General features: G+C 40.9%; 1 protein-coding gene across 6 annotated transcripts in view; it reads right to left on the reverse strand.

The window, feature by feature from the left end:
- PALM2AKAP2 (PALM2 and AKAP2 fusion) overlaps positions 1–21,877 on the reverse strand; it is a 503,536-nt gene that overhangs the window by 260,849 nt on the left and 220,810 nt on the right. For all 6 annotated transcript variants that reach the window (XM_082469108.1, XM_082469107.1, XM_082469112.1 and 3 more), the window contains one exon: positions 7,013–7,093. In XM_082469108.1, coding sequence (XP_082325234.1) covers positions 7,013–7,093 — 81 coding nt within the window. The remainder of the gene's footprint in view (positions 1–7,012; positions 7,094–21,877) is intronic.

A 21,877-nucleotide genomic window follows, 5' to 3' on the forward strand; every position in this document is an offset into this window, starting at 1 on the left:
GGATACAGCAGTGACATCACCAAAACATCCCCAACAGCTGGAGCTAGGAAGAGAGGATCTAACAGAACAAAGACAGTGGGCCTGGTCTCGGGGAAGTCTGTTTCACAAAGGTGTTTTGACATTACAAAAACAAAAAAGCTTAGTTGAGTTTTCACTTGGCCCCAAGGTAATTGCTGTCAGGGAAAACCACCAATTCAAATCCATTTGCCTCCAGAGGCTTCCTTAACCTACTCCAGATCCCCTCGTCTTATACCCTAGAGCTGACTGTGTTAGGGCCTCGGATGTAAGGCACCTGTGTGTACTGATCACGCACGTCCGCCAAAAGCACCACCTTCCCTGTGTCGCTCTGGCTCTCATTGGCCGCCTGAGTGTTTCAGAATTTAGTGACAAGCAGAGCTCAGCAGAAGTGAAAACTAAAACTAAAAAGTTTTCTTTTCTTATGCCCTTATTGTCCAAGTAACACACATCAAAAAAAAAAAAAGTCTATCAAAGCGTGCAGGTACTAAGAACTGTCAAAACTTCGCATTTGTCAAGTGGAGGCAACAGTGAAGAGTCAAGACAAAGAAGCAGCAGACGGGGAGCTGGCAGTTGACACACGGAGTCTTGACAGGTCTCCTGAAAGGCCGATGGAGAGACCTCCTGAAGTAAATCTGGTTCTTGCTCTGTGGGCCGGTCCAGCCTCGGAAAACAAAACTAGAACAGAGCCTCTCAAACTTACAGTCTGTATGAGCATTCCCAGGAGGGCTTGCTATAACACAGATTCCAGGGCCCTGCCCACAGAGATGTTGACTCTGTGAATCGGGGATAAGGCCTGGGAGTCTGAATTTTAACAAGCTCCCAGGTGATGCTGTCACTGATGTCACCAGACCAAGGACCACAGTCTGAGTAGCACTGCATGAGGACTATCCAAATGCCTGAGGAATGCAATAAGCTTTCCCGCTGGCTAGCCAAAAGGAAATACTCATCCTCTTGCAAACCTGTCTCTCCTCCTGCATCCCCCATCTCAGGAACAGCCGGGTCCCCATCCATCCCCTACATGCCAGGCACTCTGCCAGGTCTGAAGACACCTCTCGGGAAGACAGGCAAGTCCCCACTCTCACCAAGTCTTCATTCCAATAAACATGGATGCAAGATAATTTCAGACTATGATACATGCATGGCAGGAGGTAGGCAGGATGATGTGACAAACAGGGACCGAGGGAGGACACTTTAGGTGGGAAAGATCTGAGTACTTAAACGTTTGAGCTGAGATCTGAGATGCAAGGAAGGGCATTCGAGGTGGAGGGATGACAAATGTCATAGCTGGGAAGTGGGACAGAGTTTGGTGACCTTCAAGATTGTCTAATCAAACCTTTTTAATCTACAGATAAGGTAACTAAGCTAAAGCAACTTTTCAAGGTGATCCAGCTAAGCAGTGAGGAGTGGCCGGTGTGAGTGGGGGACAGTGGAAAGTGGGAGATGAATCAGTAAGTCTTGAAATCTTTTTCTGCTCAGTTGTCATTTTTATAAAGTCATTATCTAGCAATCTTTTTTACCTTATAGTTCTGGCTTTGGTGTAAAAATTAGCCAAGACTTTCTCATTCTAAGACTTATTTACCTGTGATTTCTTCTTATATTGTTGTGATTTTACTTTTTACTCCAAATCATTCATCCACCTGTAATCGGGCTAAAGCTGACATTGGCTGCATTAGTGGGTGATGTTGGGAATCTGGCTAAATTCCATCTCCTAATAAAAAATGGCTTAAACATAGGGTGGCACAATGGTTGTGTTGTGTTCTCATGCACTTGTGTCCCCTTCTCTATTCTCCTTCCCCCCCCCATAACATCCCTTCCTCCCCATTGACTCCCAATAAGATCTTGGTTTGGTTTTGTGGTTTTGTTACATGATTCAAGCCACACAAAAGCCTATCCAAGACTTCCGATAGAAGAAACCAAGTTTTAACTTCCACTCAAGCTCTGTTTACGGGGCCGTGGGGAGATGTGATGGGGAAAAGGATGAGACATAAAGTTCCTTTACATCGTGTACCCTGCCTGCCTGGTCAATATTTTCAAATTTGAACTTGGCCTTTTGCACAGACTAACAACCAAGAAAAGTCTAAAATTAGTTTCAACGGTTCACAATAGTGAGAAACACTGTAATGTCTTTGCAAGCAAGGCTCCTGATACCTTCGGGCTATTCAGCAAATGACCTTGGTGGGTTGACAATAAATATCTCGCAGGGTCACAATTCATTCTTTGATTTTTTTTCTTTTTTCCATTCAGCCTTCTGGAGAGAAAAGGCTGTGGTTTTTAAAATATAATGACAATTTTCATGGCTTGGATTAGAAAAAAACTCTAGTCAGGATTCCTGCTCATGAATAAATAATTCAAAGACAGCTTACGTACTGAAGATGTGGTTATTAGCAATTGGATTCTGACCATGCTGACTGTTATACAAACCTTTATAAATGTGACAGTCCCAAAGGGATTCATGTGGCAATACGTACTGAGTGCCTTTTCTTGCTGGGACCTTGAAATGACCAATGAAAGAGACAGATCTCTGGCAATTCAACCAAGGGGCAAAAGGGAATATTAAATTCAGTCTGTCTGGTATAATCCAATAGTTGATTTATTGTTTTAAACTCACATGATCACAAGTCACATAATAAAAACAATAAAAATAAGTAATTGTTTCCATGGAATTAAAAGCCAAGACAATTTTTCAGAAGAAGAATAATGATGGCTCTTGCTTTATGAACTATTATAATATATTAAAAGGCTAGAGGGATTAAAGAGAATGGAGTTGGCCCAGGAATGGCAGATTAATGGAATAAAAAGAACCCACAAATAGCAGACTCGAGTATAAGTGGGAAATATGTATATAATAAAGAAGACATTTAAATCAGTGGGGAAAAGGATGAATTAATCAACAAATCATGTTGAAGCTACTGTCTCACCATCAGTAAAAAGTAAAGTTATTCCTATCTTATTCCTTACAGGAAAATAAATTCTAGATTTTAATCCTAAAACTACTGAAGTGTAAGAAACATCATAGATAAGTGTCTGAGATGAAGATGTTCTTTCCAAGGATGACATCAAGGTCAGAAATTATAAAGTAAATGAATGTTAGATGTGACTTCATAAAAATTATAAAATTTTGTATGAGAATTTAAATACAAAATTTAAATACAAAAATCAAAAAAGAGATAAAGGCTAATGCATTTTGGAGACTAATGTTAATATAATTTCATTTTACTCACAGGCTGATGAGGCCTGTGGTAAGGGTTCCATATCTTAATCCATAAAAATATATTGGGTTATATCTGGGTGGTGAGCAGACAATTGATATGTTTTTCTTTATATTTTGCAGTACTTTTGAATTTCACTCTTGCAATGATCATACATTCCTTCCTTTTATAATCAGCAAAAGTAATACAGCTATTAAAATTGCCTACTGGTCCCCTATGTGAGCATTTCTTGGAAATTCTTGCATCACAAATATCAGATACTCAATACAGCTAAGGATCTTATAAAAAGAAATCTGAGTTTAATTTGGCTAGGACGTCAAAGTACCTGGAGGTTTCCTAATCACTGGGGTGTAGCAGCTAATATTTCAACATTTTCTTCATCGTCTTATAGAATTTGCTTATCATTCATATAAGAAGTAATGATATTCCATTTTGTGGAGTTACTATATAGCCCTAACTATTGCAATTAGGAAATATATTAGTCAAATATACAAGTATCAAGATGATTGCATTGCAAAATTTATTTGTTTCGACAAGAGACCAGTGACTCTGTCTAAATAATTCATATCCCATTGCATGAGAATAAGCATTCAAAGACTATTTGATAATGAGAATTATAGCTTAATAAATATGAAATCAAATTCTAATGCTTTTCCATTTAACTTTGCACTGAGAATAATTTTTCTTAGAGCACATCTGGAATTTTGAAAAATGCTAAAATAAATAGCAATTCCTGACATATTTCTTAATATTTTCTACTTCAAGGAACTACGAATCATCACTGTGGCACATCTCCACATGGTCCAAATTTTCCAGAGCCCATGAAAATATACTTAGAGTAAAAGAGACAGTGATGATAGTAACTGACATCTTTCTAGACAAATTATTTCATTTGGAGGAAACAGTGTCCTGGAGAAAGCATGGTTATGGAGACAGTGCTGGGGTTCAATCAGGCTCCCCCACTCAGAGTCTCCCTGTTCTTGGGCAGATTACTTGATCTCACCAGTTTGTTTCCTCACCTGTAGGTCGGGGAGAGTAGTATCTACTATGTGGTCATTATTGAGGGGATGTATTTAAAGGCACATATTGGACGCTGAACGAAAATGATGACTATTGTTGAGGATGGGCACGGGGATGCCATGGCTGCTATGCTGCCATCAGGAAGCTGGCTGAGTCTCCCACCAAGAGCTCACGGGGGAACTATAACCTCAATGAATTTACTACCATCCAGGAGTGAGGCTGCCAAGCTCCAAACAATGATCGCAGGGAAGATGACTCACATTATTTAAGGCCAGTCAACAGTTAACTGATTTAAGGTAGAACATATTCACTTCTCGCGCCTGAAGTGATCATCTCTCTCAATCAGGCACCACCCTCCTTATATTAAAATAACTCTATTTTGGGGAGGATGGACTCAGAACAAAGAGAGGCAGACTCATGAGGGAAGTGTCACCTGCATCACGGTGAGGCCAGTGACTGTCCTCACCTTACTGCAGACGCCACCCTCCCCAGAGCAGAGACACTCGGGACCTCCCAGAGCTGGGGTCTCTCTCCAGGGTAGCACCCGATAAACCACCTTTGCAACCTCTGAGCTTCCCTTTTTCGTTGCTCAAGGCTAGTGGTCCACCCTTACTACAGAGGTCTTCCCCAGCAAGAGAAATTATAATGCACTGGTCTCCACTTATTAAATTTCCATCATTTCCAATCCTTTCTCCCCAGGCATAGCAAGGTAACCTTGGTGAAAGTGCTGGGTGTTCCCTTAAATAGTCAATCTCATCAACTATGTGAGAATTTTAGCAGGATAACCATAGAGAACTACCTTATTCCCTTGTTTCTAAGCCTTTGAAGGAATCTCACTGCTTCCCCATGCAATACTAAGTCATCTGTACTGTTGTTTCTGTTGATTGGATGGATGGATGGATGGATGAAAAATGGACAGATGGAATATGAAAAGAATATTATAACACTGGACTGGATCAGCAATGAATGAATCCTTGGTATCTTATTTGACACCCAGAAAGATGAAAGGTAAGACAAAAGAAACTTTTGCCTTATGATCAAAGACAAAATGTCTTATGATCTTCTGACATACATTTATTGCCTGACTTTTGATTCAAGGAATGCAGAAGCAAAGGACCGCATTGAGCTGAAAGAGGAGGGAGTCTGTCTAGTCAAAAACAGCCTCTCATTCTTTCACTCTTCTTGTTCAAAAGTTCACCTTTTAAGCAAGAATTTGATGAGGTTTAATACATTTTGGTCTCTTATAAGGAGTGAGTTGACTATACTCTGAGCCAGAGATCCAGCTCTGTCCAGATTGACCTTGAACAATTCACTCGGTTCTATTAAGTGTGTTTAAGCCCCGCCTCTCCGTAAGAAGAGGATGCTTACTTTAGCCTTCAATCCTCCCGCAGGAATGCGGTAAGGAAAGAGTAGTGGCAGACAGGGTACATGCAAGCTTCCTACAAAGAAAGGTCCATAAATGGATTTACATGATGAGCAGAAAGAAACAGGCAATATTCTCAGTATCGTGCTGCCATTCTTCCTTTAAAACACCTTTCTCTAGTTCAAGTTAACGGTGAACTGATAAATATGTGAAGCAGATTTAGGTCATGCTGCTATTTATTTTTTTATTTTAATAGATCTTTATTAGAGTATAATTGCTTCACAATACTGTGTTAATTTCTGTTGTACAACAAAGTGAATCAGCCACATGCATACACATGTCCCTACATCCCCTCATGCTGCTATTTAAAATCAGGAACTCGCTTGCTGATAATTTTATTCTGAGGATTCATTCAGCACAACTCCGTCTTCTAGAAAAGAATGGGAAATGCAACCGTAAAGGTTCATCTTGTTAAAAAATAATCCACACCCAGCATCACCTGGAGAGTCAGCCCCACCTTCCCAACTAGCCCTCTGAGCGATGCAATTTCTGTACATGTAATGTCAGGTGTGAGCACGAGAGGGTTTTTCTAAAAAAGCCCAGGAGCAGTGAAAAGCAAGCAGCAACTCCCAGCTGGCCACTGGACACACTATTCTCTGAGCCTGCAGAAAGCAACATTCTGCAACCACTGGAGTCCTTGTGACAGTGACAGAGCTTTCTCCTGGGTTGTCATCAATTATGATGCTTAAGTGCATTATGTTTTAAAGAAAAATAAATAAATAAGCATCTCTCTCTCTCTCTCTCATGGTGCAATGGAAACCAATCAAGTCAAACCATTTCAATACTGTCTTTGACAGTGTTCTAACAGGACACTTTCAAAATTGTTAAAGTAGAAAGAAAACACATGAATAACCTGAAGTGCACAGCACTGCTCATTTATCAGACCATACTGCTCTTACCTCCCTCTTCTCCAGATCAAGAAAGAAAAGATTAATATTTTTAATTTAATAAAGAGCATGTTAAATGTATCTTTGGGAACCTCTGTATACACACACACACACACAGCATCTATGTACTGGAGACACAGCCCTGGAACACTGCCTCACCCACCATGTGGAAATTCTCCTCCAATTTCTATATATAACCACCACGGTTCACAGGCACACACACCCCCAACCCATCCACAGGCACCTATCAGCTCATCATGCTTGCAGAAATTGGAATGCTGTAACAATGCCCTGAATTTGAGAAATTCACAAGCCCAGAGATGGTTTCCTGACAATGAAAAAGGGCTGGTGCAGCCCGCGGCAGCACCTTCACACCAGGGCAGGCTCTGCCCAGCTCTCTGGCGTGTGATCTGCATGTCTAATAACGGAACAGGTTTGTGGGATCAGCTGCTTACCTTGGAATGCTGCAGCAGAAGTATCTGCTCGTCCAGCTCTTGGCGCTTGCCTTCTATTTCCGTCTGCCTCTTTCTTTTTTCCTTGAAAATAAAAAGAGAGAGAGAGAGGCTGTAAGAGTGGGTGGGTGTTGGCTCCAGGAATTTGAAGGTAGGAAGCAGCAGCAGCTGTACACATCTGTAGAGACCCTTCCAGAGATGCTGGGCACACACACCGTTGTCACCTGCCCCTCCGTGTCTGGGTGTGTTGTAAGCAGCAGCCTTCTCTTAACATGTCTGCTGTGGGCTCGGTGAGTGGGAGAAATTCTCTTCACTCAGCCAAGCTGCAACAATTTAATCCAGAAGAAAAGGCAGCTTCTACACACACACACACACACACACACACACACATGCACACACACACGCACGCACACACACACACACAGAGTCATGTTCTGTGCAGTGTTAATTTAGAGACAAAGAATACAAATATCTCAATTGTGAAGACAGAGGTTGTTATCAACTGCAAAGATGACAGAATAAACGGGGAAATTCTGGGGTTAGATTCCTGTTATCAAAATCCTACATACAAATAATGCAACGCAATTTCAAATTTTATAGGACAAATCACCCAGTTGAACCTACCAAACAACGCAAATTAGATGGGTGACCTTTGTTAAAGTTCACCTTGGAGGGAGCACTTCAGGCTGGGAGGGCTTGCTGAGGTTATGGCAAACGTGAAGTCTAGACTTGGTCTGCCGGGGCCCCCCTCCCAGCTTTTCTGTTTGCTACTTGTATGACCTCTGACGAGTTCTTTTACCTCCCTGGATCTAAGTCTTCTCTCGCATAAAGAGGAGATAAGAATTGTACCTAAACCATATGGCTGGGGCACGGATTAAGTGAGATGATATATGTAAAGGACCTAGAACAATGACCTGGCACACAGTAAATGCTGAATAAACATTATTTGCCATTACACTTACTGTCACATGTTTACTTCTAGGCAATGCCTAGAAACTGGTTTTAAAGGGATGTATTTCCCTTGTATTCAGAGCATAACTGTTCCACTGGAGTGTATGCTTAGCATTTTTCTTCTCTATACATCTCCAATATAGATAATAAATATCACATAAAAGTGATTAATTGAAGAATAGAAAGGATTGCCCTTATGATAGCGTACTTGTCCAATGTTTTGTTTCCAAGGTGCATAAGGGGCTGGTTTATTGAGACATTTACTGCAATGGATTATTTCCCTTTACTCACATATGCAGGGGAAACTTGTTGGACAAGACATAATGGCATCTTACACTACAACAGCCAAATCCTGGAGAAGACGATAATGTAAAAGCCTGGTTGCTCTGCTCTGTGTTAAGGGAAGCTTTTATTTTATGTAGTTGCTATGTTTCTGGGGATGTGCTTGTACCACTGCTATTCAAATCAACATAGTGATAAGTTATGTTATAACCAAGTTATTCTGTGTAATGCACAGACTTTTAAGAAATAGTAGCTTATAATCTCAAGCCACTGGGACATAATATCCAAGTCAGGGACATAACCTCCCTGGCAAAGTGAGGCCTGAGGACATTTTAGGAACTTACTATTTACCAAAGAACTCCAATCTACGGTGCATCACTGATGCTGCTAATCCCAGAGGATGCCCAAGAACACACAATATATGACAGCAGATGGGAAAAGTGAGGACCAGTGAGGAGAGCCCACCCATCCAGCATCTCAAAGGAATATAAGTAAGTGCAGCCACTACGGAAAACAGTCTGGAGGTTCCTCAGAAAACCAAAAATAGAATTATCATATGAATCCCACTCCTGGGCATGTACCCGGACAAAACTATAATTCAAAAAGATACACACACCCCGAAGTTCATAGCTGCACTATTCACAATAGCCAAAACGTGGAAACAACCTAATGTCCATCAGCAGATGAAAGGATAAAGAAGATATGGTACATATATACAATGGAATACTATTCAGCCATAAAAAAGAATGAAATGATGCCATTTGCAGCAACATGAGTAGACCTAGAGATTATCATACTAAGTGAAGTAAGTCAGAAAGAGAAAGACAAACACCATATGATATCACTTATATGTAGAATCTAAAATACGGTACAAATGAACTTATCTGCAAAACAGAAACAGACTCACAGACATAGAGAACAGACTTGTGGTTGCCAAGGGGGAGGGAGGTGGGGGAGGGAAGTATTGGGAGTTTGGGATTAGCAGATGCAAACTATTATATATAGAATGGATAAACAACAAGGTCCTACTGTATAGCACAGAGAACTACATTCAATATCCTGTGATAAACCATGATGGAAAAGAATATTAAAAAAAGAATGTCTATATGCGTATAATTGAGTCACTTTGCTGTACAGCAGAGATTATAACAACACTGCAAATCAACTATACTTCAGTAAAAAAATAAATAAATAAAAATTTTAAAAGGTGCCAATGACAAAGCAAGGACCTCCAGAACCAGCCACTATCTCTTTATTCTAGAATTTCTCAACAGTAGGTTTACTGGACTTTATCTTTCATTCCCACGGTCTATCAAGGTACAGAGTTGTCCTATATTTAAATCCAGAATCAAAACATAGTATGTCGGGGACTTCCCTGGTGGCACAGTGGTTAAGAATCTGCCTGCCAATGCAGGGGACACGGGTTCGAGCCCTGCTCCAGGAAGATCCCACATGCTGAGAAGCAACTAAGCCCGTGCGCCCCAACTACTGAGCCTGCGCCCTAGAGCCCACGAGCCACAACTACTGGGCCTGCATGCCACAACTACTGAAGCCTGCATGCCTAGAGCCCACGCTCTGCAACAAGAGAAGCCACCGCAATGAGAAGCCCGCACACCGCAACGAAGAGTAGCCCCCGCTCGCCACAACTAGAGAAAGTTCGCGCGCAGCAACGAAGACCCAACACAGCAATTAATTAATTTTTAAAAAAAGAATCAAAAAAAAAAAACCATAGTATGTCACAGGTACAAGATGCTGATGACTCAATAGTTCCATCCATGTTAATTGAGTGCTGTGTGTGCTACAGACTGAATGTCTGTGTTCTCCCCAAAATTCGTATTTTGAAACTTAATCCCCAAGATGATAATGGTATTAGGAGGTGGGACTTTTGGGAGGTGATTAGGTCATGAGGGTGGAGCTCATGAATGAGATCAGTGCTCTCATAAAGAGACCCCAGAGAGCTCTTTCACCCCTTCCACGATGTGAGGACACACCAGCAAGACAGCTGCCTGTGAACCAGGTGCAGGCCCCCACTAGACACCAAATCGGTGGGCGCCTTGATCTTAGACTTCTTAGAACTGTGAGAAAAAAATTTCGGTTGTTTATAAGCCACCCAGTCTGTGGTATTTCATTAGAGAAGACTGAATGGACAAAGACAATGTTCTAATTACAGATCTGGTCATTTGCAAACCCTTCCTAGGCTTATCCCACTTCTGAGCCTTTGTTCATATAAAGTTCTCACTCTGCACATTGCCCTCCATCATATTGGTGAACCATGCCTTGAACAGAAGAAATATCACCAGATGGTACAAGCAGGGAATCTTTATATGAGTAGACTCATTGGTGGTCACTGAACAGATATGATCGTGAAAGATGCAGGTTTTAAGTTAGTTCTTTAAGGAACTAACTAAGGTAGGAATTAGGTAGATACAGATTAATGGGCAGCACATTCCAAGGAATGTGTGAGTAAGGGTAGAAATACACTGCATATTCCAGGGATAATGAAGAGAGAAATAAAACTCAGGTGCAGGGCTTGCCTTTAGGAATAGAGATCGATGATTCAAAAGACTGGCTAGGACTAGACCTCTGAGGGCCTTGGGTGCCAGGCCAAGAAGCTTGGATTTTATTACACGGACAATGTAACCTCATTGTAGGGTGCTAAGCAAGAGAGTAATATGGTGAAATGGCATTTTAGGAACATTATCTGGCACTGGTATATAGGATGGATTAATAGGAATTGGGATACATTTCCTGTAAATGGCCAGATAGTAAACATTCTAGGTTTTGTGGGACATACAGTCTCTGTTGCAACTACTCAATGCTGCCATTGCAGTACAAAAACAGCTGTAGACAATCTATAAATAAATGAGCGTGTCTGTGCTCTAATGAGCCTTCATTGACAAACACAGGTGGGGGCCAGATTTAGCCCAGCTTCATAGTCTGCTGACCTCTGGATGAAAAGATCATTAAATGTCTTAGAAGTCCTACACTGTTGGTGGGAATGTAAATTGGTGCAGCCACTATGGAGAACAGTCTGGACGTTCCTCAAAAAACTAAAAATAGAGTTGCCATATGATCCAGCAATCCTACTCCTGGGCATGTATCCACACAAAACTATAATTTGAAAAGATACATGCACCCCAGTGTTCACAGCACCACTACTTACAATAGCCGAGACATGGAAACAATCTAAATGTCTACTGACAGATGAACGGATAAAGAACATGTGCTGTGTCTGTACATATACAATGGAATATATATATATATATGTACAATAGAATATTACTCAGCCATAAAAAAGAATGAAATAATGCCATTTGCAGAAACATGGATGGACCTAGAGATTATCATACTAAGTGAAGTCAGAAAGAGAAAGACAAATGCGATATGATATCACTTATATGTGGAATCTAAAATATGACACAAATGCACTTATTCACCAAGCAGAAACAGACGCACAGACATAGAGCAAAGACTTGTGGTTGCCGGGGGGAGGGGTAATGGGGGAGGGAGGGATTGCCACGATGGGGGGTGGGGGAGTTTGGGGTTAGCAGATGCAAACTATTATACATAGAATGGATAGACAACAAGGTCCTACTGTATAGCACAGGGAAATATACTCAATATCCTGTGATAAACCATAATGGAAAAGAATATGAAAAAGAATATATATATACACATATATATATATAGCTGAATCACTTTGCTGTACACCAGAAATTAACATTACACTGTAAATCAACTATACCTCAGTAAAAAATACATTTTAAAAATGTCTTAGGAGGATGCAACATTCACCCTGGGGTATGGTGGGCATGGATGAACTAACAAGCCCATCCTAGCTCAGAGCTGTTCCAATCACATTGGGAAGAAAAGGACAATACAAATAGAATTGATGAGGCTCAGGACTAATAGGATCTAGAGGGTGGGGCAATATAGTATCTTGGCTTTGAGCCACACAGAGAGTGCTGGTGCAGGAACGGGCAACAGTGGGAAAGTGGTGCTTTCCCATTTATTCTGTATTCATATCTCCCCTGAGGAAACTCCATATTGGGTTGAAGCTAGAAATCAAAGAGTTGTTAACATATGCAGCCAGGCATCAGTATCAGCATGTTCTCATCTGTGTTCTATCTGATGAAGACTCTGGGCTTAGCCCTGTCACAAGGACACTTTTGCATCTATGGCTATTGTGGGATTCTTTATGTCCCCGTCCACAGTGATGGAGTTAGGTCTTGAAATCACTCCTGACTGGACAAGAGGTAAGATGTGCAATCAGCCTGTGTACAGAGTTAGGTATGAGTCATAGTACAGCAAGTTCGAGGGGGCCACCGCTGGCTTCCTGATGCTTGCTTGGTCCAGGCCATGCTCCTCACCTGGTGAGCTTGCTGCTTCCCAGATTTCTCCTTCCCTTAATCAAGGCAAAACCACTAGCTCTTGGGTTCCCTTCTCACTCCTTCTCAAATGTCTAAATGTAGACATTTAGCCTACATGATTTTCTTTACTCTCATCAACTATACAACCTACACAATATCAGTATAGATAACTAGCAGATCTATATTTTCAGCCTAGATCTCTCCTTTGAGCTCCAGGTTCCCCTATCCAACTGCCAAATGTTCATATCCAGTGCCTCAAACCTAACCCTTGAGTCATCCTCTCGGCCATCCCTCCTCCCCTACTCTCACATCTGTTCCTTCTGTATTCCTCATCTCAGAGAATGACATGACCCAAGTTGGAAACCTGATTTATTCTAGACACTCCACTGTCTTAAAAGACCAAGTCCTGATAATACTGTTCGTCATTTTCCACGCCTTCTACCTCCCCACTAGAACCTTTATTACAACCTTAATATTCCCTCCTTTATCTTCCCACCCCCCCACATAGACTACTCTACATCAGTATCTTTCGCATGCTGTAGTGCTGAACTGTTTATACCCTCTTTCCATCTGGATTACTGCAGTGGTTTCCTCACTAGTCTTCCTGCCTCTGAGGCTTGGCTCTGAGCAAGTCACCCTCTGCTTTAGTGATATTCTAAAATGGAAATCTGACTACTTCCATCCCTGGCCTAAAATCCCAGAAATGTCTCTCATTGCCTATAGTGCAAATAGTAAGTTCCTTCCCATGGCCAAGAGGGCCCTCTGTATCTCACAGTTTAATCTCAAGCCATAACCCCCCCCAATCATATGCTCCAGCCTCAACGCATGATCTGAAGTGTCCTGATCTGCCAGGTGGGTTCATGCCTTCCTGGTTTTGCTCTTACTGCTTCCTCTAACGATAATGGATTTCCCTCACTCCTTCATCTAATGAAAACCTTTTTCTCTTTGACAACACAGCTTAAATATCCATAAAGCTAGAGCAACCACCTGCCCAGTCTTTCTTCCATCAGAGAACCCACATACCCTCACTATAAATGGTGGTGGAAATGCCAGTTATGATTAGTCACATGTAGCCCGACTCATTCCTGCCACCAGGACTTGTGTGTGATACAGGTTAGGACAATCAAACTACCTTATCTCGTTGCAGTAGGGACTGGTCCAAGGAGCAGCTAAAGGACCAAAGCAGAACCAAGAAGAGACATTTCTAGGAATAGACACATGAATACTGGGAGAGAAAAGCTCACTTTTCACTAAGGTTAAGCTGGGATAATGTCTATCTGAGTGGCAATTTTCCCAAGCCACATGGAAGAAACACATCCATGCTGGAGAAAGGTTAACCCGCAGAGAGCAGCAGAGCTGGAAGACAGAGAAAGGAGGATCCAAGTGAGATTGTTTGAGTCCCAGATCTAGTTATGCATGAAGCCAGAACCATCCGTGGGCTTCCTAAATTATATACACTCATAATCTCCCTTCTGCTTAAGCTAGTTTGAGTGGTGTTTCTGTCACTTGCAGCTCAAAGAGTTCTGACAAGTACAGAAGACTTCTCTGCTCCCTCCAAAGAGAATTCATCACCCCTTCCTTCTTTCTTCCCTTGATGGGCTGTGGATCTTTCTACATTAGTACCTTGAGCACTTTAGGACTTTATGCACTTAACAGTTTACACATCTTCTCCCTCTACCAAACTATGGGCATCTTGAGGACAAGGATCTTGGCTCACGCATCTCCAAAGTCTAGACTGTTGCATGGTAGAGACATGTAACAGACACTCAGTAAGAATCTTTGAATGAGATACTTGTTCTCCTCCCACCATGTTCCTGTTTGTCCAGATCCCTCACTCAAATGCATCATGAATTTGCACTCATGATTTCAATGGCAGTAAAATACCTCACTGAAAACACATTAGCCGTCAGTCCACAAAACCAGAAGTATCTTTCTGTTGAAGATGCAGCCCATACGGAATGAACCTTTATGGCTTTGCACAGAAGACAAGAGTTGAAAAATCTCATTCTGGGAAAGAATCATGGAAAGCTCACTCTGGGGAGAAAGGCTGGGGGAAGTAGAAATTCCAGGGAAAGCATAACGAGCTGACAGTAGCAAACTATTCAGGGGGAATGTGCCTCAAGAGACATCTGGAAAGAAGTGATCTCAATCCATTAGGAAGATTTCCAGATACTTCCACGATCTGGGAGGCCTAGCAAGCCACTTTCATCATCTTTCTGTGGATTATGTATTTTCCTGGCAAGTATTTTCTGGAAGTATTGCAACATTATGAAACTGTCAACTCTTAGTGTAGTAAGGCGCCACCATATAGAGCGGAGGACACTGTTCGAAGGCGGTTAGTAAGTATGCCGGGAAGACAGGTATTAGAAGTAGCTAGGAAGCCCATGTCCACCCTGGTGCAGCTGCAGGCAGACTCCCTCTTCTCTCCTGCTGCCTGCGCTGCAACCCAGGCTTTGGGGAATGCAAGGGAGTGGCTGGGGGAGGGGTCCCTACTGAGTCTGTGAGAAACAGTGAGAGAAGGAAGAAGCTGAGCAGAGAAGGCTGTGAGAAGCAAAGAGACGGTGCTTCCTTTCCTCTGCTGAGGTCCACTCTGACTTGGGCTGATACCTAGAGCCCCAGGGTGCAGCAGTGGGAAGGAACCGGAAGACCTCCTCAGGGCACTATTGTCACTGAGACATCCCAGAATTTAGATGAGAGGGGGAAAAAGAAAATATGTTATGGATGGACCTAGAGATTATCATACTAAGCGAAGTAAGTCAGAAAGAGAAAGACAAATATCATATGATAGCACTTACATGGGAAATCTAAAATATGACACAAATGAACTTATCTACAAAACAGAAACAGACTCATGGGCATAGAGAACAGACTTGTGGTTGCCAAGGGCGGGGGGTGGGGGGGTGGGGGAGGGAAGTATTGGGAATTTGGGATTAGCAGATGCAAACTAGTATACACAGGATGCATAAACAACAGGGTCCTACTGTATAGCACAGGGAGCTATACTCAATATCCTGTGATAAATCATAATGGAAAAGAATATGAAAAAGAATGTGTATATATATATACATACATACATATATATATATATATAACTGGGTCACTTGGCTGTATAGCAGACATTAACACAACATTGTAAATCAACTATACTTCAACAAAAATTTTTTAAAAAAGAAAATATTTTAAAATTGAAATGTTACAACATTTCCTCCTCCTATTGCTAGATAAAGGAAATTTTGTGTTGACTTCTCCCATTGTGAGCTTAAGGCAATTGTGTGTCCCTCCCCATCACACAGGCCTGTATGTGACTTTGGGCCAGCTGGTCCCTAGGCTTTGGCAATGCAGCACCAGAGAAAGAAGTAGAGTGCTGGAGAAGTGCACAAACAAGACTGTTTTAAGTAGTTTGCACTTGGAAAGGGAATGGGGGATATGCTAGATACAGGGGGAAACTGAAGATGGAGAAAAGGAGAGATGGGATGACAAAGAACTGCAAGGGGTGGGGACGGTTTTGAAATTCAAGAATTTAAAAATAAAGGGGCTGAGATATTAAGACCAAAAGACCAGGGAGAAAGAATCTTCAGATATTTTATTGTCACTTATGAAATGAATCCCCTTTGACATTCTCCAAAAGATGCCAGTAAGGATACGGGACTTTTGTCTACTACACTGTTTCTTTGAACATGACTTCATGCTAAAACTGGATCACCAGAGTGCCAGGCTTTACATAGGTTACACTAAGAAGGAAGGTGACGTTTCGAGAACTAAACTGTGGAAAGTCAACTTGCAAATGGGGACCCAATGAGCTTTTTCTATTAAGGAATCAGAATGTCATGTCAGTCATGGTTGGATTATAATTCCCTGTTTAATGCTGCTGTAGAACCAATGCCATTTATATGTCTGAGGAAACAAAAGGAAGACGGTCAGTCTGAAAACTGAGAACCTGAGTGACCAGGTATAAAACAATCAAAGAGGTGCCCACTCAGCTTAGTCCAATTGCCTGTCCAGCTAACTTGAATGCTGAATTTGCTCAGCAAGACACATCCCCATTAGAGATCAGTTATCTGATCTCAATGCCATTAGATATTAAGACCCTCTCTCCTGGCTCTGACTTCAAGGTCACCCATTATGATTTTGATTATATTCAGGCTTTGAAAGTAGTTACCTAAATGGAGAGATAACACTTGTTAAGCTCCCTGCAATGTCCATCCACTATAAAGTAAATAAACTGGCACTTGGGTTTGTAGTTGAGTGTACTAAAAACTAAGTTCGTATGTAGTTTTCTGATCTTACAAAATTAAGTAACAGAATCTAGAGCCAGTTTAAAAGGCTTGGTCAAAAGGACAAGTAAATTAGATTTCCTGTAATCACACTATTCTGCCTCGCCATGCACCCATCCAACCCTCAACATCACCACGTGGAGTAGAGAATTCTACAGCTATATTCATTCCTCATTGCTTAGTTTAGATCAGCATTTCCACGTAGGTAAATTCCCTTTTATTCACCTGACTACTTGGCCTTGAGCTTGCCATCTTTTGGTAAAAGAGGGAAGTGCTTGCTTTGTATTGTTTTTAACAGAAATTATAAAGTCAACAGAAAGAATTTTAAATAGGAAAAGAAGACATTGATTAGTTCAAACTTCACGACTGGTTTTTGAAAGGATAATTTAACACCTAAAATCTTAAGAAACACCATATAGAGTTTGGATGTAAAATTGTTACTAATTACACCTAACAGTTAATATTGCTAGTCTGTTACTGCCAAGTCAAATGCATAACACAGGAGAGTTTCAGCTTAAAGTCTTTAGTAGATACTTTATAATCCATATGAATTATATCTTAAGGCTATTTTTATGGTCTGCCCATACTGTTACTCTTTAAATAATTGTTTAAACATATAGCTATATTTTTGCTTTCATGGTCATAATATCAAACTGTTTGCTAGGAGTGCTTCCCTTTAGCAGTCTTCTCTGGAGATCAAGAAGGAAAGTAGTCTGATACAGCTCTCATCAGAAAGTAAGATCTGCTTCTTGGTACCATATTGATAGGCCCACTATGGTGGAAAAAAATGAGCACTCTCTGTAAAAGGAGAATGGTTGAGAGCTCTGAGGAAGTCCCAAATGCCAGAAATTACATAATCAGATTCACCTGCAGAAGGTAGTCTCCCTATCACCACCCTCAACGAATTGTGATATTCCCACCATGAAGCCACATGAGCACTGAACTGGGACTCAGGACACCTGCCTTCATATGGACGCTTCGCCACTAACCCCTCAGTGACTCAGACTAGTCCCTTATTGTTTCTGGGCCTTAGATTCGGCATGTAATATGAGCAAGTTGGACCAGCTTCGCTCTACGGTTCCGCCTATCTCTAGGATTCTGCAATGCTAAGGAGAGCAACTTCATGTGCTAGACAACCTACAAAATGCGAGAAAATATTTGCAGATGATGTGACTGACAAGGGGTTAATATCCAAACTATATGAAAAGCTCATAGAACTCAATATCAAAAAAACAAACAATCCAATCATAAAATGGGCAGAAGACCTAAATAAACATTTCTCCAAATAAGACATACAGATGGCCAACAGACACATGAAAAGATGCTCAACATCACTAATCTTTAGAGAAATGCAAGTCAAAACCATAACGAGGTATCACCTCACACTGGTCAGAATGGCCATCATCAAAAATCTACAAACAATAAATGCTAGAGTGGGTGTGGAGAAAAGGGAACCCTCTTGCACTGTTGGTGGGACTGTAAATTGATACAGCCACTATGGAGAACAGTATGGAGGTTCCTTAAAAAACTAAAAATAGAACTACCATATGACCCAGCAATCCCACTACTGGGCATATACCCTGAGAAAACCATAATTCAAAAAGAGTCATGTACCACAATGGTCATTGCAGCTCTATTTACAATAGCCAGGACATGGAAGCAACCTAAGTGTCCATCGACAGATGAACGGATAAAGAAGATGTGGCACGTATATATATAATGGAATATTACTCAGCCATAAAAAGGAACGAAACTGAGTTATACGCAGTGAGGTGGATGGACCTAGAGACTGTCATATAGAGTGAAGTAAGTCAGAAAGAGAAAAACAAATACTGTATGCTAACACATACATATGGAATCTAAAAAAAACAGTACTGATGAAACTAGTGGCAGGGCAGGAATAAAGACACAGACATAGAGAACGAACTTGAGGACACAGTGGGGAAGGGGAAGCTGGGACGAAGTGAGAGAGTAGCATGGACATATATATACTACCAAATGTAAAATAGATAGCTAGTGGGGAGTTGCTGCATAGCCCAGGGAGATCATCTCGATGCTTTTTGATGACCTAGAGGGGTGGGGTAGGGAGGGTGGGAGGGAGGCTCAAGAGGGAGGGGATATGGGGATATATGTATACATATAGCTGATTTACTTTGTTGTACAGCAGAAACTAACACAATTTTGTAAAGCAATTATACTCCAATAAAGATATTAAAAAAAAAAGAATGAAATATTGCCCTTTGCAGCAACATGGATGGATCTAGAGAATATCATACTAAGTGAAGTAAGTCAGCCAGAGAAAAACAAATACTATATGACTCAATTATATGTGGAATCTAAAAAATAATACAAATTAATCTATACAAAACAGAACCAGATGCACACAGAAAACAAACTTATGGTTACCAAAGGGGGAAGGTGGGGGGAGGAATAAATTAGGAATTTGGGAGTTACATATACACACTACTATATATAAAATAGATAAAAACAAAGACCTACTGTATAGCACAGGGAACTATACTCAATATTTTGTAATAACCTATAATGGAAAAGAATCTGAAAAAGAATATATATATATCTGGATCACTTTGCCGTACACCTGAAACTAACACAATATTGTAAATCAACTATACATCTATAAAAAATAAATTTAAAAAATGATGATAACAATAATAGCAACTAAGTTTATTGACTACTTGCTATGGGCCAGGCATTGTTCTAAGGATTCCCCTTCAGTTAATCCTCAGAACACTTTGAGGTAGGTACCTTTAATATCCCTGATTTTATGGATAAGAAAAGTCAAGGCTAGTCTAGGGTGAGTAAACTTGTTCAAGGTCATGAGCCAAGAGGTAGCCAAGTAGGGGTTGAAACTGAGAGTCTGACTCCAGAGCACTTTATCATGGACAGAGATGTGTTCTGGCTGTTAAGATTTCTTTAGCTTTGAGTGAACTCCACACAGGACACATGAAACATATTATCTTGCCACCTTCACACTCGAGTGCCAAAACTTCCCAGAACAAATGAGCTGTTGAAAATGCAAAACACTCTGATGTCAAATCCCTCCACTCTTAAAACAAGAGGCCTCTTACAAAATCCAGGAGCATTTCCCAATCCAAAACAAATAGGTCGAGGCTGGGTTGGAACCTTCATCAATGCCTGGTGAACCAATATATTCGTTTACTTTAATTTCCAGGGAAGACATTTCCAGGTGACTAAATGATATGATAAGGAGAGAAAATGCTAAATATTTCTCTCCCATTTGGACTTTTCATTGCAGAGGGACTACTTCCAATGAGGCAGCAGCTGGGAAAGCTCTCAATTTACCATGTTGGGCTCATAAGTGGAGAAAACTCTCTAAATCCAGTCTTCTCGATATCAGAATATATCTCCCTAAAATTAGATGACAGGAAGAGTAAGGAGCAGAGGTGCCCATTAAGTTGATGGTCCAATCCTAGGAAACATGCTGCAAGGCCTAGAGGAAAGGTCCCTCGGCAGGAAGCAGGAACAGACACTGCCCGGACCTTACAATAAGCAGCTTTCCCACTGGCTCCTTGTAGGTCTCAGAGCAGCAGCCCACAGGACAGTAGAGGGGCTGGGGCGAACCTGAACATGGCCGTGATGGCTGGAAATGCAAAACAAAATAGGGTGCACAAAAATAGAAAGAGAACAGGATGTGCAGCATTCTGATAACAACAAAGGACCCCGAACTCCAAAAGATTAGCATAATTCCAGAGACAGACACACCTTTTATGACTTTGGCCAATCACGTTTTTGTTTGTTTCTTTAGATGCCAACACCAGGAGAGAATATCTATATCTATATCACCCAGATAAACACAGCATTTAAAAATATAATATAAATCAAACTAATAGATGTGTATGGTAGGAAAATTCAGACAATACACAAAGAAGTAAAATGAACAGCTGAATCACCCTTCACCCCACCCCCATCAATTTCTTTCCTTTGGGTCTTATATGTATCCTACTTGGGAAAAAATATGAATATACCAACCTATTATCCATATGGATCTTTTATTCTTTACATAAAAGCAATCATACTATAGAGTTTCTGCTTTTCAGCTTACTTTCTTCTTACCTAGTGATGTATCTTTGAGATTTTTCTATGCCATTTTTCACATGGAGTTCCCCCTCACTCTCTGTAACTGCCGCATGGTAGTTCACAGATGGCCATTAACTTATTTTACAGGTCTGCTGCTGATAGATTATTTAGGCGGTTCCCAGTGTTTTACTTGTTATTATAAACAGGGCTGCAATGAGTCTTCCTCTACGTACGTGTACTTTCATGACAATATCCATAGGATACATTTCCAGAAGTAGAACTGCTGGGTCAAAGGATTTGAGCACTTAAAACTTTAATGGGGCCAAACTGCCCTCCCCCAAACATTTTCTCTGTGTTTTAAATGATATAAATCTGATTTGAAAATAAGATTCAAGCAACTCATAAGAGTTTTGATGGTTTTTCCCCCCTTATTAGCCATATCCTTAGTGACCCCAAAGAATTTTAAGCGAAAGAAAATATTTACCACCTTGTTAATAACTGTAAGCTGTTCTTAAAACATACTCGGGTGATCTGTCCTCACCACAGACTATTACTCTGTGTTTTCAGGTTTAAAAAATGATGATTTTTTACCTTATGAACAGAAGTCTATTATGACTCCATCAGTATTTTAGAAGGAATCAAATTTGTACCTCTTTTCCTTGCACTGTTCATGTTAGAGTTATCGCATAGCTAAGTTGTGCCCATTTGTCCATCATGAAAGAGGGTCTATTCCTTCTGCTGTTGTTGCCATTCTCCATGGTTTAAAAGTACAAAATTTTCCATCCACCAAGATAACTTCTGGATGGACTCAAGCAATGTAAAAACTGAAAACATGAGAAAATAGAGTGACTCTCTTACTTTAGGATGCGAAAGGACTTCAAAAACATAAAGTATAGAAAGAAACCACAGAGAACAAAACTGATAAATTTCAT

Source organism: Balaenoptera physalus, assembly GCF_965194825.1.
Source record: "Balaenoptera physalus genome assembly, chromosome: 7".
Taxonomy (NCBI): Eukaryota; Metazoa; Chordata; class Mammalia; order Artiodactyla; family Balaenopteridae; genus Balaenoptera; species Balaenoptera physalus.